Here is a 16,243-nt window from a genome sequence, read left to right on the forward strand (position 1 = left end):
ATTTTTGTATTTATAAGCTTGTCTTGGATAAACGAAACTAAACCAAGCAAACAAACAAGTGAAAAACCACTATACATATGAGCCCCTTCCTGCCTATGTAAACTCTGCCTGCTCCCAGTGACAGGCAGGAAGCTCAGTTCTACAACTTTAGGGGACGCTGTGCTCACCCCTTTTTGCTAGAGTTACAAGCTAATACTCTCCTTGCAACCTCCAGCTAAGATGCATTTCCACGGGCCAAGTTCACTGCCACTTTAGACAGGAAAACAAGACAACATTTATGAGTGGTGGTCAGATAGACCATTCTCCGCTCAGCTCAACTCTTCGTGGCTATCCCCACTTGCTTATAGCTAGCATCATGTTAGCCGATTTGATGATTAGGTAATTGGAATTTTCATTAAAAATCAACTAATTGAATAAGTTAGTTAACTTCAATGTGTTGTACTTTTTTCTTGTTTGTTTAGAAAGCCATTTATTTCCTGCTTTACAGGAATTAAAGTTCGATTTCCAACAGTAAGTGAAAGGAATGGGTGTGTTTATGAATATATCTCCTGGGTGGTTCCTTTCACCATATTACAGCTTTGGGCTCACTACTGATCCTGGCACTCGTCCTCACAGGCTCATTATGAATCCCATGTGGCTCTTCCCCTCTTCTGCTCTCTCTAGAGGTTTTTATTGAGTCGGGTTATTTTCCACACTTTTTCTCTCCCAAGAAACCGAAGCAAGAATCAGGAGAAAAAGAGGCACACCGGCAGGGATCTTGCCATGGAAGTAAGTCTTGCTTATATTTTCCAAAGCTGTCTTGTATGCCTTTTCATTGGTCTCCATCATGATCTTCTGTACGGCTATCAGGAACAGCAACGGGCTTTCAGCCTTCCGGTCTTTGAGGAAATCCTTGAAGTACTCAAGGTGTGGCATGTTTAGGAGGACCTCTGTGATGTTCCTGGAAAACAGAGCATTGCGTTGCTAGGAGAAGGGAAAGGACACTGACCGCGGAGACTGCTCTGAGTAGGAAGCAGAACAGCCCCCCTCTCCCCACCTCACCCCCAACGCCCGCCACACACACACCCCGCCTCCGAGTCACAGGATAGCCTCTATGCCCGAGCGAGGCGCGCCCCCACCACATCTGGCTGCTCCTGGAAGGAAATCAACTAATGTTTCACCGACAGTCCTCTTTGCTTTTCTCTCACAGTCTTTCCTGAGTAGGCTGTGCTCCCTGTGGGGTTTCATTTCCACGGGCATGGTGCGGCTGTATCTTTAGCTGCTCGCTCTCCAGTTTTAAGTGAACATTTACTCTCATCTGATTTCACCGTTATTATTCAATGCTCTCTTCATGTAACCACCTTTTGACCAGTTTACCCGCCTCCTTTATGTACGCGTATGCTTTAGTGTTGGAAACAGCAATAGGTTTTTGATAGATATCGGTTATCAGGATGAGTTAGCTTTATTCTATTCTCATTTTGAAAGTTTTTAAAAATTATGACTAATTGGCATAAGAGACTGTATCAATTGAGATAATCATGTAAGTTTTCTACTTCATTTATTTAATATGGCATTCATGGTGGGTAATCTTGTCATCGAATTGCCTGGATCTGGAACTGACTAAAAAGAAAGGTAAGCCACGTGGACCCTCCTGTGACAGGTTTTCTGGATCAGATGATTTATGTGGCAAGGCCCGCCCTAAATACAAGTGGTACTTTTCATTGTCAGCCCAGGTAAAGGTGAAATGAAAGAAAAAAAGTTGTGTTTCCCTACCTTGCCACACTCGCTGGCAAGCTCCTCTGTTCACTTGCTGCTGCATTTTTGCATTGATATTAGAATTAGCTTTTTCAGGTTTACAATTGAGGACCAGTGAATAACTTTCCAGGTCTTCAACACCAGATAGGGACTCCTGAGGTACACAGCCTCATGAACTGAGCAACTACTGGGTTGTCAACTGCTCCAGTGTGAGATGGCTATTGCCGGACTATGTTGTATAAGACACTCTTGGAAAAAAAAAAAAAAGTCCTACCATATATACTCATTCTGTTGGCTCTGCCATTCTAGGGAAGCCCAACTAATACAGAATATTATTTTGATTTTTGGATGTTAACTGTATCTTGTATTCCTTAGATAAATTCCAATTGTTTACGCTACACGATACTTTGGTTGTTGCTGATACTGGTTTGAGTTTGCCATTTGTTAAGGCTGTGTGTGTCTATATGAAAAGGGAAGCAGTTTTTATGATGCCTCTGTTTTGGGAGTTAGGATGACAACGGCCTCATAGGATAAGTAAGAGTTTCTAAGGGTTTCTTCTATTTCCTCAAAGAGCTGTTGTAATGTTGGTACTGTCTTTGCTTTAAATATCTATGGGAATGCTCCAGTGCCACTGCCCATGCTATGCTATATAAAAAAATTAGAGTAACATCCATTTTTTTTTTTTTTCATTTTTGAGACCGGGCTTAACTGTCTATCCCTGGCTGTCCTGGAAATTGCTTTGTGGACCAGGCTGGCCTTGAACTCACAGAGATCTGCCTGCCTCTGCCTCCCAAGTGCTGAGATTAAAGGTGTGCACTATTACACTTGACAAAACACCACTTTTTTTTTTTATTTTGTTGTCTCTATAGATTTACCAACATTTTCAGCTTGTCTTCGAGTCAGCTTTTTAGAAATCTGTACATTTCTAGGAGTTTATTACATTAAGCTGTTGAATTTGGACCTTGTATTTCCTGACAATCTCGATGTACGGTTGGTTTTCAATCCTGATTTTAAACAAAAATTAAATGGCACTTATTTATTTTTGTGTGTTTGTATGTCTGTGTGTCCATGTCTGTCTTTCTGTCTGTGTTGGGTGTTTCCTGGTACACATATGGAGCCTAAAGGATAAGTACAGGGAGTTGGCTCCTTCTACTGTGTGGATCCTGGTCCTCCAGACCAGATAATGTATACTGAGCCATCTTCCAGCTCCCCGGCTCTTCCTTCGGGTTAAGTCTGCTGATTGTGTCTAGCAGACTTTCCACGCAGCTGTTAGGCACCTCTCTGCCAGATCCTCCTTGCTTTTATAATTGGCCTCATTGTTGATTTTTCTCTAGTTGATTCCTGATTGCTCTCACATGTTCCTTCAAGTCTTTAAACACAGTTTCATTTACTTTGCTGAATAATCTCTTAGATGTTTTTGATAAGTCCAAATAGAAGCCATCTCAGAACCAGTTTCTTTCTGCTGCCTGCCTGTGCTCCCCTGGTTTTGTTTTGTATGACTTTTGAAACAACCCTGGAGTTGGGATACACCCTCGCTCGCTGGCTCTTCACTCTCCACAGGCGGTTGCTGTTGATGGTTTTATTTGCTTTTTTTTTTTTAATCCCCTAGTTTGTTTTCTTTAACTCCTGACTTACAGGAGTAATTCTTGAGAGCACTGCTCCCCACAGGGTGTTTTCACAAGGCACCCACTCTGCCTTTTCTTAAATATTTTTCATTATTTTTATTTTACTTTAAACTCTATAGTAAAAAGGGTGTAAATTAAAGAAAAAAAAAATCACACATTGAAATTAACCAGGCCCAAAGAATACATAACACAGTTCAAGTAGTAATTCAAGACAGAAGCTGAGGGGCTTCACAGTGCATTTTGTACTTTTACTATTGAATGCATTTTACGCACTTATCCACCACAAAAAAAAAAAAAAAAAATTAAAGATGTATTTATTGTTGCTTTATATGTATGGGCTTTTTGCCTGATTCTTTGGATAACACGTGTATGTCTGGTACCTGTAAAGGCCAGAATAAGGTGTTAGAGCCTTGAAACTAGTGGTTGTGAGCATCATGCAGGTACCAGGAACTGAACTCAGGTCTTCTACAAAAGCAACAAAGTCCCTTAGCCACTATGCCATCTCTCAAGGCCCCATCCTTTTCATTTTTAATAAGAGTTTTAAGGCCTTCTGGGAAGCCAAGCGAAATAGCTAACTGGGTCCATCCTTGTTTTATTTGGGTGTGGTGGCACACACCTTTAATCCCAGGGCTTTAGAAGCAGAGGCAGGCAAATCTCTGTGTGTTCAAGGCCAGCCTAGTCTACACAGTGAGTTCCAGGACAGCCAAGGCTACATAATGAGAGCCTGTCTTGAAAAAACCAATACTAAAAAAAGCCGGGCGTGGTGGCACGTGCCTTTAATCCCAGCACTTGGGAAACAGAGGCAGGCAGATCTCTGTGAGTTCCAGGCCAGCCTGGTCTACAAAGCGAGTCCAGGACAGCCAAGGCTAACACAGAGAGACCTTGTCTCGAAAAACCAAACCAACCAACCAAACAACAAATAGAAAAGGATGAGAGCTGTCTTATTGGTATGTATGCATTCTATTATACCATTATCTTCTATATCATTAGAATGTTCAAGACACAGCATATGGTCAGGAATAACTCACGCCGAATGAGGGCTAGAGACACGCTTAGAAGGATTGCTACTGTGGTGTCTCTGACCTGAGCTGTGATCATAAATCGTGTTCAACTAACTTGGAAGTATCTCTGTAGTCTGAGTAGAGCGCCGTGACTAGCACAGACTAGAACATCAAGAGGAATAGGGGACTGCCTGTCAGGAAACAGTTTCCATTAGCCAGAGGGAGGAAGATTTATCCAGACTGTTCGGGACAGACAGAAGATTCGCGACCACTTGTGAATTGTACAGTAACAAGTGTTTATAGTAGGCATTTTTTTCCCTATACAAGATATTTTTCTAAAGATTTGACTGTCTTCTTTATATACTATTATGATTTCATAATATAGAGATGAACTTTTCATGGAGCTAGCAATTAGACAAAAATGGAGTAAAATCAATAAATTGGCCCAAGAGAAAATAAGAGTCAAGAAAGAACGAAGCCTACCGAAAGGATACAGCACTAGAAAGTAGCACATGGTACTGGTGGTCTCTGGAGATGCAGGTTCAGAGCAGGGACCTATAGCGCATGTAACACTTGGAGAGTTTTTTAATCTCTAAGTGGAATTTCTGCTAAGAAGTGGAGAGAAAGACAGATGCTGCCTCTACAGGGAAGGCCACAGAATCTTCTCCCAGCAGAGACCGACTCTTAGACTGTTTGGAAAGTGGAGGAACATGGAGTAAGAGACTGGAGGCTACAGGATGGAACCTAATGCCCCTAGACGAGTTGCTGTACATGTGCTATTTACAGCAGCAGCAGCAACAACAAAAAGAAACGATGTAAATGCCTAGAGAAAGGGTTAAATAAAATTCGCTTCACCTACAGTGTGGAGGACAGTAGATCCCTGCAGGCTAACATAGAAGGGTGTCCATGATCGTGACACCCTAATGTGGTGTCTCATAATTGGTCAAAGTGTTAAGAATAAGTGATTGTTGAGTGCTCAGCCCGAAATGGAACATCTGTATCAACCCTCTCCAAGGCTCAGGGAACATCTCAGAAGAGAAGGCAGAAAGAATGGAGAGGGAGTGCTGTCATTTGAACATAGCATGACTGTTGCACCTGTGCACCCACAATATCAGTAGTGACCCACCTGCACAAGACTGGGCCCATCAACATGCATGTATACCTACATATATGTATAGCATACATATAAAATGTTTAAAAAGTTGTCTATGATAGTTTAAGGGGTTTTTGTTTGTTTGTTTGTCTGTTTGAGACAGAGTTCTCTGTGTAGCTTTGGCTATCCTGGACTTGCTTTGTAGACAAGGCTGGTCTTGAACTCACAGAGATCTGTCTGCCTCTGCCTTCCAAGTGTTGGGATTACAGATGTGTACCACCACAACTGGCTCATAGTTTACATTTTAAGAAGTTACTTTGTAATATATGCTATACAGCACTTAACATGCAGAGTGTCTTGCTCATATGGTTATGATCTATAGAAAAGGTCTGTGTTGAAAAGTCAAAAAGAAAAGAAAGAAAGAAAGAAAGAAAGAAAAAGGTCTAGGAACCTCCATACAAAAATCTGTTCCTAGAGACGTTGTTGTAGTCAGATTCTCCCATCTTACCTGGGTCTTATGGAAGGCTTTCTTAGGACAGATCTTTTAACAAAGGACGCCTTCCTTTGTGAGTGTGTATGTTTTGCTTGCTTGACAATTTCCACTGTGATATCTGAGAAAGACCACAAAGTTAGGTAACAATATTTTATAAAGAAAGAATAAGAAGGTGCATTTATCAGGCATTAGTCACAACTACTGTGTCAGGCCATTGGATAACTGGATGCTGACATCAAGTCAAGGTGTGTTAGCTATGCATGTTGGCCATCAGTCCTAGAGCCCACCTTCCTAAGAGACCGTTATGACCAATTCCACTGTACTTCTTGGTACATTACTGAAGATGAGATGTCACCTGCCTTCCAATTTGATTCTTTAATTCAGCCACAATGCATATGGCATTCTATCTTTGTTGACACTTTGGCTGTCCTCTTGGAAACACTTCTGTTTTCCATTTGGAAGTGTTACTTTGTAATCGTCAAACTCTCTGTTTGTTGACCTCAACTTAAAGAGACTCCACTCAACTTCTTGCTTTAATTAAAACCATTTCTTTCCAAGAATGTGGATTCTGTTACAAGGGTGTTCTGGCAACTCACACACAATTCAGAATAGGTGCCTTACCCTAGAAAAATTATTCTAAGAAATGCATTGAAGTATTTTTGAAAAATAATAGATTCTATAGCTCTCACCATTATAAAAACTCTTTGAGGGTTTGAGATGTCATTTAGTTGACAGAGTTCTTGCCTAGCATTCATGAAGCTCTGGGTTCAATCCCCAGCACAACATGATGTCCTTGCCTGTAATTTGCAAAGTGGAGGCAGGAGATCTGAAGTTCAAGGTCATTGTTGGTTATAAAGTGAATTTGAGGTTAACCTTGACTATCTAAGATTCTTTAATTTTACAGAGGAAAAATACCGAATAAATCATCAAGGGCAGGCATAGGGTCATCTTATTATTTGAAATAAGAACATGATCTAGTGATTTGATAATATTTCTGTGATAGGAAGCATATAAAAATTATTGAAAGCAATAGATATCCACATTGGTTCTAAATAAATGCAACTAAATGTATTAGAAAAAAATTGCCAGGTGTAGTGATGCATGCCTTTAATCCCAGCACTCTGGAGGCAGAGGCAGGTGGATCTCTGTGAGTTCCAGGCCAGCCTGGTCTACAAAGCAAGTCCAGGGCATCCAAGGCTACACAGAGAAACCCTGTCTTGAAAAGCCAAGAAGAAAAGAAAATTCAGACTATAGAAGAGTTGATATAAAAGAAGAAGAAAACCCACCAAGCAATATAAACAACAACCTTTCCTAAGAACAAACACAATGTTGAATTAGGACAAAACATATTTCAAAGTCATAAGTAAACCTGTAAGGAACTCAGTCAAAACATGAACATTAGAAAAAGATGTTTAAAATGGTAAGAGCATACTTAAATGATACTTTTCAGTGTTTAAGCCACAGTGAGCACAAAGCAATGCTCAGGACTTGAAAAAAATTAGAAAACTTCCTACACTATATTTTTCTTATGATTGTGGGCAATTTTCTAAAGGCACGAAGCTTAAGAAACTGCACATCCCTTCAAAAAGTAAAAGAACGAGGAACACTCTCTACTCACAGACTGTGGACGTGACTTGTTCCTCACATTCCTGCTTTGGTTCTACCCGGATTGAAAGCCAAATAACCCCTTTCTCCTCTAGAGCTTCTCGGTCAGATATTTTCTCATGACAGCTGGGAAGGAAACTAAAACACTTGTAGAATAGTGATGCCAGCCAGCACCACTGCAGAGATACCCAGAATATCATCCTGGAAGGTCATTAAAGAGGATGCTTAAGAGGTAGGACTGAGATGGAGTTCTAGCCCAGGTCCATGGATCTATGCAAGTCACTTCTTCAGCCCCTAAATGTTTACTTGTAAGTGGGGTGGTTTTGAAATCAACAGACTTACCACATCATATCTTTGGTCTAAGGAGTGCTGGGACAGTAAGAATGACCAATTGAAATTACCTAGAACACTATTTATGCTTCCAGTGAAGGTAATAAAATCAGAACAAATATCGTATCCTAAAATAATAACTGATACCAGTGAAACTCTTAAAACTTAAGTTATGGCTTTGTATTCTTTTAACAAACAATTCATTTATTTATATTTACGTGTATGAGTGTTTTTTCCTGAAGGAATGTATGGGCACCATGTGTGTACAGTGCCCATGGGGACCAGAAGAGGGTGTCAGATCCATCGGAACTGGAGTTACAGTTGTGAGAGGCCGTATGGGTGCTGGGAACAGAATCCGGGTCCTCTGCAAGAGCAGCAAGTGCTCTTAACTCTTCTGCCATCTCTCCATCCCTGGCTCCATAGTCTTAACAATTAAATTATAAAATCATTAGGACTAAAATAAAGAAAAAGGTAGATAAGTGCTAGCACCAAAAAGAGGAATGAGCCACAGTGACCCAGTGGGATACCAGATACCTAGCCGAGTAAGACAACTTCCCTATAAATGGCTTCTTTCCACTGATCGAGAAGCCCAACCAAGGTGAATGGAGGATCCCTCACAGGAAGGGCTACTTAGCTGGAGAATCCACACCTGAAGCAGAAAGAGGGGGTGCATCACCAAAGGCAGGTCCGGTGAGAGGAGCCCAAGTGGACTGAGAAAGAATGCCCATTTTTCACAAAAGAAAGCAAGCAAGCTGACATAGAACAACATTCTGCCTAAGCCAACAGGCCTACATAGAACGGCAATGATAATCCCCTTGGCTGTGAGCCTGCATGAGATGTCAGAACCTGAGCTAGCTGAAGTATCCATGTTAAGGTGTGACCATATGTTTAGTAAGAAAGTCCAAGAAAGATGAGGAGAGAACCCATACAGAGAATGGACAAGGCCCCTAACAAGGATGAGTAATACTTCCTCATGAAGGGATAGCCAGGTTAAGGGTGGTGGTCAGAGCCTAAGTGGTAGGAAGAGTGACTACATGCCATGATGGCCTGCCACAAACCATTAGATGTGGAGAGCCAGACACACCAAAGACTTTCTCAGAGGCCCTCATGAAAGGACAAAGGCTGGTCCTCGGCTGGAGCCGGTCCCTCGTAGGAGTCAAGGTTGTGGTTTCTGGGGATCCAATTCATGCCCCTAGACTGTGATTCTCAGTCCTTAGGCAGCTGTGTCTGAGGTATCCTGGATTCTCTTAGCTAACATTGTCTGACATAGCTCCCTGCTGACCCTGTCTTTCCCCGCCCCCTGCAAATAGTATATATAACACTATAGTTCTTAATAAACTTGTTTGGCATAAATCATCAGCTTATGCAAGACCTCCTGGTCCCAGCTGTTGCTTTTGTCTGTATAGCTTGTCTTCTTTCTTTCTCAACTCTAGTCCTTCCACTCAACACCTGGCAGTCTCTGTCCCTTATTCCTGCTGGTTTAGGTCAATGAGAGAGAGAGAGAGAGAGAGAGAGAGAGACAGACAGACAGACAGACAGACAGACAGACAGACAGAGACAGAGACACAGAGACAGAGATGTGGGGGACACGGGATGAGAGTTTTTCTTTAAAGGACCAGCCTGAAGGTGGCTGTGGAGTTCTAGCAAAGTACAGAGTTGCTCTTGCATGGAGGTTCTGGAGCAACACACATAAGACCAGGAGAGGGTAAAGGGCATTTGTGAGAGCAAAGGGATGCTTGTGAAGACAGATCAGTCACGTGACAGGGCCATAAAAAAGTAAATAAATTTATGACGATAGGAATTAGGTTTCTCATCATCAGAGAAGGAGAGCAAAAGTATAGAAAAAGGAGAAAACTAGAGTGAGTCCAGCATCTGGGAATATTAGGGCAAAGGGACAATTTTCTTGTCACTCTTTGGCACTCCTCAGCCCAATGTTGACGATACATCATCAAGCAAAACAGCAACAGCCAGAGAACTCATGACAATGGGGGTGTCATATAAATTGGGGGTGTGAGTCTAGGTCATACTGCCCAACCTGCTAGGCTCCTCAAGACCAGCAGAGGTTCCAGCTGAGTGTGAAGGGAGTCCAGCATGGGGAGCAGAGGGCAGAAGCCTCCCTGTCCATATACACTGCAATGGTGCAATTTCCTTTCTAGGATAAATTCTCCATGAAACCAACCCAATCTCCGGAGAGGCTGCTCCAAGATACGATGGAATTTCTATAAGAAGCAAGTGGGCACAAAGGATGCTGCTTGAATCTTCCCCTTAGCGTCAAAAGCACTCATTCTCCCAACAGTATTGGCCATTGGTAGCTCACTGCTCCCTCTGTTACGGGAACCAAAGGAAACTAAATGGCCCAAAGTTGTATCTGTGCCCCAACTCCTGACCCATTCCGTCTGGGTCAAGGTGGCAGTACCAAGGCCCAGGTACCTGCCCTCAATGAGGGACAACTCTAAATGGCCATTGTAACTTCTGAGTTTCCCCTGGTATCTGGAGAGTTGTGTTGAGAATGCCTCAAGGCCTTCCTCACTCAAAACAGCCATCCTAATATTCCTCCGCAAATCCTTGACTCCAGAAAGAAACAACAAAAATCTTTAACTCCAGGAAAACTTGGCAGAAGATGAAGTCACATTATTTAAGATGTCTGTTAAATAATAAAAGAAAAGTGAATTGTCTTAATTGTTACCATCTTCAATTTATAATTGCCTTTTATTTGCACTACACCTTCTAGGACTTTGTAGGAGTGGGAACAAATGGTGGTTACCTCTGGGGTATTATGTCCTTACAAACTAGGTATGGGTCCTCTTTTGGCTTAGGTCTCTAGAGTTTGAGAATTCTTAGATTTGAAAAACAACAACAACAACAAAACAAAACAAACACTTGCCTTCTCTCTAACCTTAAATACTTGCCTTTTTGAGGTGCCCTTTCACAGTATATTTTGTAGTCTTCACTGATCTTTTCTATGGCCAACTTTGGGTTCTTATAGGAAAGCTCCTCAAAGGTCATTTTACTAAAGTCTGTGAAGGAAAACCAGAGGCAGTGTTTAGGTGTCCATTCTAAGGTTCAATATCCAGCACCTTTCTTGAAAAGAATGCCTTTAAAATAGTATTGACTCAGGCAATAGTGTCTAAAGAATACAACTTTGTAAGTTAAATTAAAACCAAGAAAACACAGACTCCCCTCCACTCCAGAATGGGTGGGTTTCCTTTTCTCTGCTAGTACAGAGATATGCCCTGGAAGGAACAATTGTTAATTCAATATAAGTAACTCATTCATGCAAATGCCTTTGATCCCTTAGAAACAATCATCCAAATACTCTGCTATTGCTTTAATTTTTTTTTCATACATAGCAAATAATTTGTTAGGATTTTTCTTGTTTTTGAGAATGACAGGACCTTTCATGGTCCAGTTGTGCATGACTCAAGGACCTAAGATACTTGGTACTGACTGAGCAGTCTTCCAAGACCAACCTGGATTAATGGGTCAATGTTTCATGCCAATGAATATTAAATACACAGACTCTGGGAGGTAAACAAAGCAGAATAAGGTGTTAGTTAGGTTTTTTAGTTGTTACTTAGGTTTTTTGAGATAGGATTTCTTTGTGTAGCTCTGGCTGTCCTGGAACTCACTCTATAGACCAGGCTGGCCTCAAACTCCCAGAGATCCACCTTCCTCTGCCCTGCCTCCCAAGCGCTGGCATTAAAGATGTGTACCACCTCAGCCTGGCTAGAATAAGGCTTTATTAAGAATTATTAAAAGAAAGTAAAACATTGAAGAAAAGTGAGTAGAACTTTTGAGAGTGAGAAAGGAAGTCTCAAGCGTGGGGAAACGGCTAGCTTTTCTCTGTCCAAGGCTTTTGTAGGGCAATAATAAAAACTGAACAAAGGCTGAGGTAGTCTCTACTGAGGTTGTTTAGTTCTCTGGGTTAGGGGCTGAGCTGGTGGAGGGCCTGCATTTCCTATGCATGTACGTGCCCTTGCTGCAACCAGGGAGCTAGTTATTCTTGGGTCATGTGTCTCTCAATTAGGGATGGTTGACGCCTTCCTTATCCATCTCTGACTCTGGCTTTTTTTTAGTAATTGACCTTGGCTACCTGCTAAGCTGTTGGTCACTTGGCCAAGTCTGATCACTCTCAAAAGCCCTACACCATCCTGGTATGTGAGCAGCTAGTTCTCAAATGAGCTCACAAAAAGTCAGATTCCCAAATAAGAAAGGTCTTAACAAATTAACTTGAAGCAAGAGAATTACTACCTCTTACCTTGCAGGTGTCTTGCTGTTGATTATACCGAGATCTCTGGCTTTGTTAGTTCTTGACCCTACTGGACATTAGTTACCAGCTGGTGTGGCTACCTTAACCTTACAGGGTGTCTCAAATGCCATTAACGTTCTGAGCTCTCTTGCTTCTCACAGCTACCAAGAAGCAGCTGCAGCGTTCTTGGCAATCTCTTTGTCTACAGAATGACCGGTTGGGTTGGGGGAGGTGTCTCTTCCTGAGATGGATTGGGGTCCTCAGAGTCCGCCCTTACAGCTTAGTCTATTGCAATCAGCTCCCATAGAAGCACCATGTTAAATGCATGACTGTGTAAAGAAGCAACATTGCCTAGTGTGGGTCTCCTAATGAGAAAAGGCCTCTTGTGAGCTAGTTAGTCAGTCTGTCAGCACTAGCTTCTTAAAGCCATCAGCTCTTCTCAGGTCCAGTGGCCACCTCACACCCAACTGCAAGCACCACTGTCTCTCATCCTTAGTGCTTCTGACTTCAGTGTTTTAAGTCTTATACCCCCACACACACATTTTTTTTAAACCATAACATCTATTGCTACTGTAGAGTATGCGCAAAACTTGTAGTTTTGGATATGATCCTTTCTCCTTGTTGTCTACTGTGAAATAGCCCATGCCTCAAAGATACCACCAGTAATTGTAAATCCTTGTTCTTTCGAAGTAGGCTTGCTTTCTTTTTCTAGAAGCTGCCACATATTAATCCTAGTAACATGTGGTGAACTGAGCAGAGTTAACTTCACAGTCGCAGTATGGTGTGACCATAAGGCCACAATAGCAAGAGATTTGATGACGCTCTGGGCAATGAAAGCAGAAAGCAGCTTTTGCCTCACTGGGTTGGGTTCTTGGGGTATAGAAGTGTATCTGCAGCCAGGCATGGCGGCGCACGCCTGTAATCCCAGCACTCTGGGAGGCAGAGGCAGGAGGCTCTATGTAAGCTTGAGGCCTGTCTGGGTTACAAAGACAGTCCAGGACAGCCACAGCTACGCAGAAAAACCTTGTCTTGAAAAAAAAAAATTAAAATAGTTAAAAAAAAAAAAAAAGTATATCTGCTTGTGCAGAGTTCATGTGGAACTCCACAGATCATCTAGTATGGCTGTGTGGCTGGAGTCCGCAAGGAAACCTGGAGCAAAGTTAGAGCCCCTTGGAGCTGACTCTGGAAGAAGTGTGGCGGCATGGAGCATCAGATGCATGGCATGGAGTGTGGCATGCTAACTGTGGGGATGGTTTTGGTGGGCAGAAGTTTTCCAACTTCAGTGCCCTGGCTTCCAGAGCCAGTAGAGACCACAGTCAGTGTGCCTGGATTCAGATCCTGATGGTCATTCTCAGTGTGACCTTGAAGGGTGACATCATCCGGGCATTGGTTATTAGTTATCTAGAGCTGGTTTGATGTGTCATTTTGAAGAGCAAGTGAGGTGACCTTCACAGTGCACAGTGCTGACTCTTAATAAGTGATTGCTGATATAATGGGTTTTATATTTTCTAGTCCCCTAAACATAATGGTTTGAGGGGCGTGGTGGTTCACACCTTTAATCCCAGCATTCGGGAGGCAGAGGCAGGTGGATCTCTATGAGTTCGAGGCCAGCCTGGTCTACAGAGCGAGTCTAGGAAAGCCAGGGCTGTTTCACAGAGAAACCCTATCTTGAAAAAAAAAAAAAAACCTAAATAGCAATAACAACAAAAACAATAAAGTGAGTGCCTTTACCTGTTAAGAACACCGGGGTTGTCTTTTCTACCTGGAGAGACCCACTCTGTCGCAGGTTCTGAGTCGCCACTTTTTTCCACTCCATAGAATCCATTTCCTGCATGTTAGCCAAGCCCTGGCTTAATGTTAGAGATTCTTGAATCCTTTTGTAAAGAAAAATATATTCTTCTTTGCTTGTGGGTTCTCTTTTATGCCATCGGGCTTTGATGAAGCGTGTTTGAGTCTGAAAGGAATTAGGAGTAGAAGGGAGAGACAAGCATGGTGGCAGGAGTCAGCCAGAAGCAAGTGATTTGTGGGAACTCAGTCCCCCACGGACCCTGGTCACAGATTTAGTCTGATAGTCTTTGGGGTTATTGCACCTTTATATGCTATGCCTACCCCCCAATCTAATTTCTTTTCTCTGAGAAATCTATAGGAATATAACTTCCTTAGAATTAGACATGTCCCAAGTCTTTTTCCTTGAAAGTTTTATCTTCTTTTTTTAAAAAAATAATTTCTCAGATGCCGCCGTTGTGTATGGTTGGCTGACCTCTGCATGCAGGCTGTTTTTGAGGAATAAACACTCTTTGCTTTTACATGCTAAAAACAATAATAATAATTTCTCTTCCTCCCCCCTCTCTCTTTCTCCCTCCCCCTTCCTCCCTCTCTCTCTCTCTCTCTCTCAATCTCTCACAAACACACACACACACACACACACACACGAGAGAGAGAGAGAGAGAGAGAGAGAGAGAGAGAGAGAGAGAGAGAGAGAGAGAGAGAGAGAGAGAAAGTTCAGAAGAAGGCCTCAGAAACTTCCGAGCTGGAGTTATACATAGTCATGAGCTACTCAATGTGAGTGTTGGGAACTTGAGTTCCCCGGAAGTACAGCAAGCACTCCAAATCTCTGAACCGGCCCTCCAAGCCCTTAAGTTTATATTCTTTAAACATCAAGGAATGCGCCCATCTCCAGTTGTCTCCAGGAAAACAGTCTTAGTTTCATTTCCTTTGAGCCTCTAACACAGAAGTATTTCCCCCATCCCTCCTGCGTCCTCCACAACCCAAAGTCCCTCCTACTGTGAAGACGAGGAACCAGTAGTCCTCTTCACTCAGGAACTCATCATACCAGGGGCTGAGCACCTGGAACGCAAGCACAGCATGAGCATTAGGGGATGGACCCTCAGCTGGCTGCAGCTGCCTGTGGCCACCCCACACAGTAGAGTGACTGTGGCCACCCCACACAGCAGAGTGACTGTGGCCACCCCACACAGAGTCTGACTTCTCATTGCTGCAACATTCAGTGGACAGTGCTTCTTTGTTGTTGTTGTTGTTTTTCTGGTTTTGTTTTTTGTTTTTTAAATACAGCAGCTCTCAAAGCCTCTCCGTAAGCATCAGAAAATGGCAATTAAAAGTTCTTTGAAAGGGCAAAGTAACTCAGAGCATTTAAGTGTCTTCCCGGAGCTCTAGCTTTGGTTCTCCAAAAATGGCTTTGAAAACCAGTCAACTCTGCTCTCACACCTCCTGCTTGGGAGGAGCGGGCAAACAAAACCTAAGCTGAATTTATTCACCCACATTCTTTACTTGGCAAAGATTCTCCACGTGTCTCCCATGTGCCAGGCGCTGTCCAAATTGCTAGCCTCAGACCTGTTCCAAGGGGCTCACCTCCCAGCAGGGTGAGCCGCAGTGTGGTACATGCAGCATATGCGTAATAGACATGTAGGCAGAGTTCTCCCAGAAGAGAGGGAAGGGAACTGTTGTATGTGGTTGAGTCAGGAAAACCCAAGAGGAGTTTCCAAAGGCAAGAAAACTTCAAGTTTGCACCTTCCAGTATAAGTAGGGGTTTGACAGGGGGAAGGCGAAGCAAAGGCATTCCAGGCAGTAGGAGGTGCTTAGGCAAAGGCACAGAGTAGAGAAAGGGCTTGGTGGAGGCCGATGGGTACTGTCTGATATACTGCTGTTCTAAGGAAGATCCAGAGAGGTGGAGGCACGTGGCAGAAACCATGCTGTAACCTCTGTCTGTGAGCTCTGGGCCTGGTCAAAGAATAAATTCCAGGAGTGGGGTCCTCTAGGCTGGCTAACTGGAGGTGCGGAAAGCTCCTGAAAGCAAGCAGGCAGCATGGGTACAAACTGTCCTCTCTGGCTCTTGACTGTGGATGGGAGGTTGTTCTAAGTCCCCATCTTGACTTTCCTGAAATAGGAAACTGCAACCTAAAACTGTAAGCCAAGCAAACATTGTCCTCCCGTGTTGCCTTCTATCAGGGTGTTTTATTACAGCAGCGGAAACAAAATTTGAATGACAGGCCCTTGCTTCCTAATGTCTAGTGCAGAGTTCTTAAAGACTTCAGGAAGATGCTCCAAGCTGTGTGGTTTTGGAAGGGTGCACCAGAGGAAGGCATGAAAAAGAAT

The 16,243-nt window shown here is 42.9% G+C and overlaps 1 protein-coding gene across 2 annotated transcripts in view; it reads right to left on the reverse strand.

Moving 5' to 3' along the window:
• Positions 1-16,243, reverse strand: part of Rgsl1 (regulator of G protein signaling like 1) — a 62,756-nt gene that overhangs the window by 22,639 nt on the left and 23,874 nt on the right. For both annotated transcript variants that reach the window (XM_051147595.1, XM_051147594.1), the window contains 5 exons: positions 14,915-14,977; positions 13,862-14,084; positions 10,791-10,898; positions 5,962-6,064; positions 747-940 (listed from right to left, as the gene is read on the reverse strand). In XM_051147595.1, the coding sequence (XP_051003552.1) occupies positions 747-940; positions 5,962-6,064; positions 10,791-10,898; positions 13,862-14,084; positions 14,915-14,977 (691 nt within the window). The remainder of the gene's footprint in view (positions 1-746; positions 941-5,961; positions 6,065-10,790; positions 10,899-13,861; positions 14,085-14,914; positions 14,978-16,243) is intronic.

Source organism: Acomys russatus, chromosome 6 (assembly GCF_903995435.1).
Source record: "Acomys russatus chromosome 6, mAcoRus1.1, whole genome shotgun sequence".
Classification (NCBI taxonomy): Eukaryota; Metazoa; Chordata; class Mammalia; order Rodentia; family Muridae; genus Acomys; species Acomys russatus.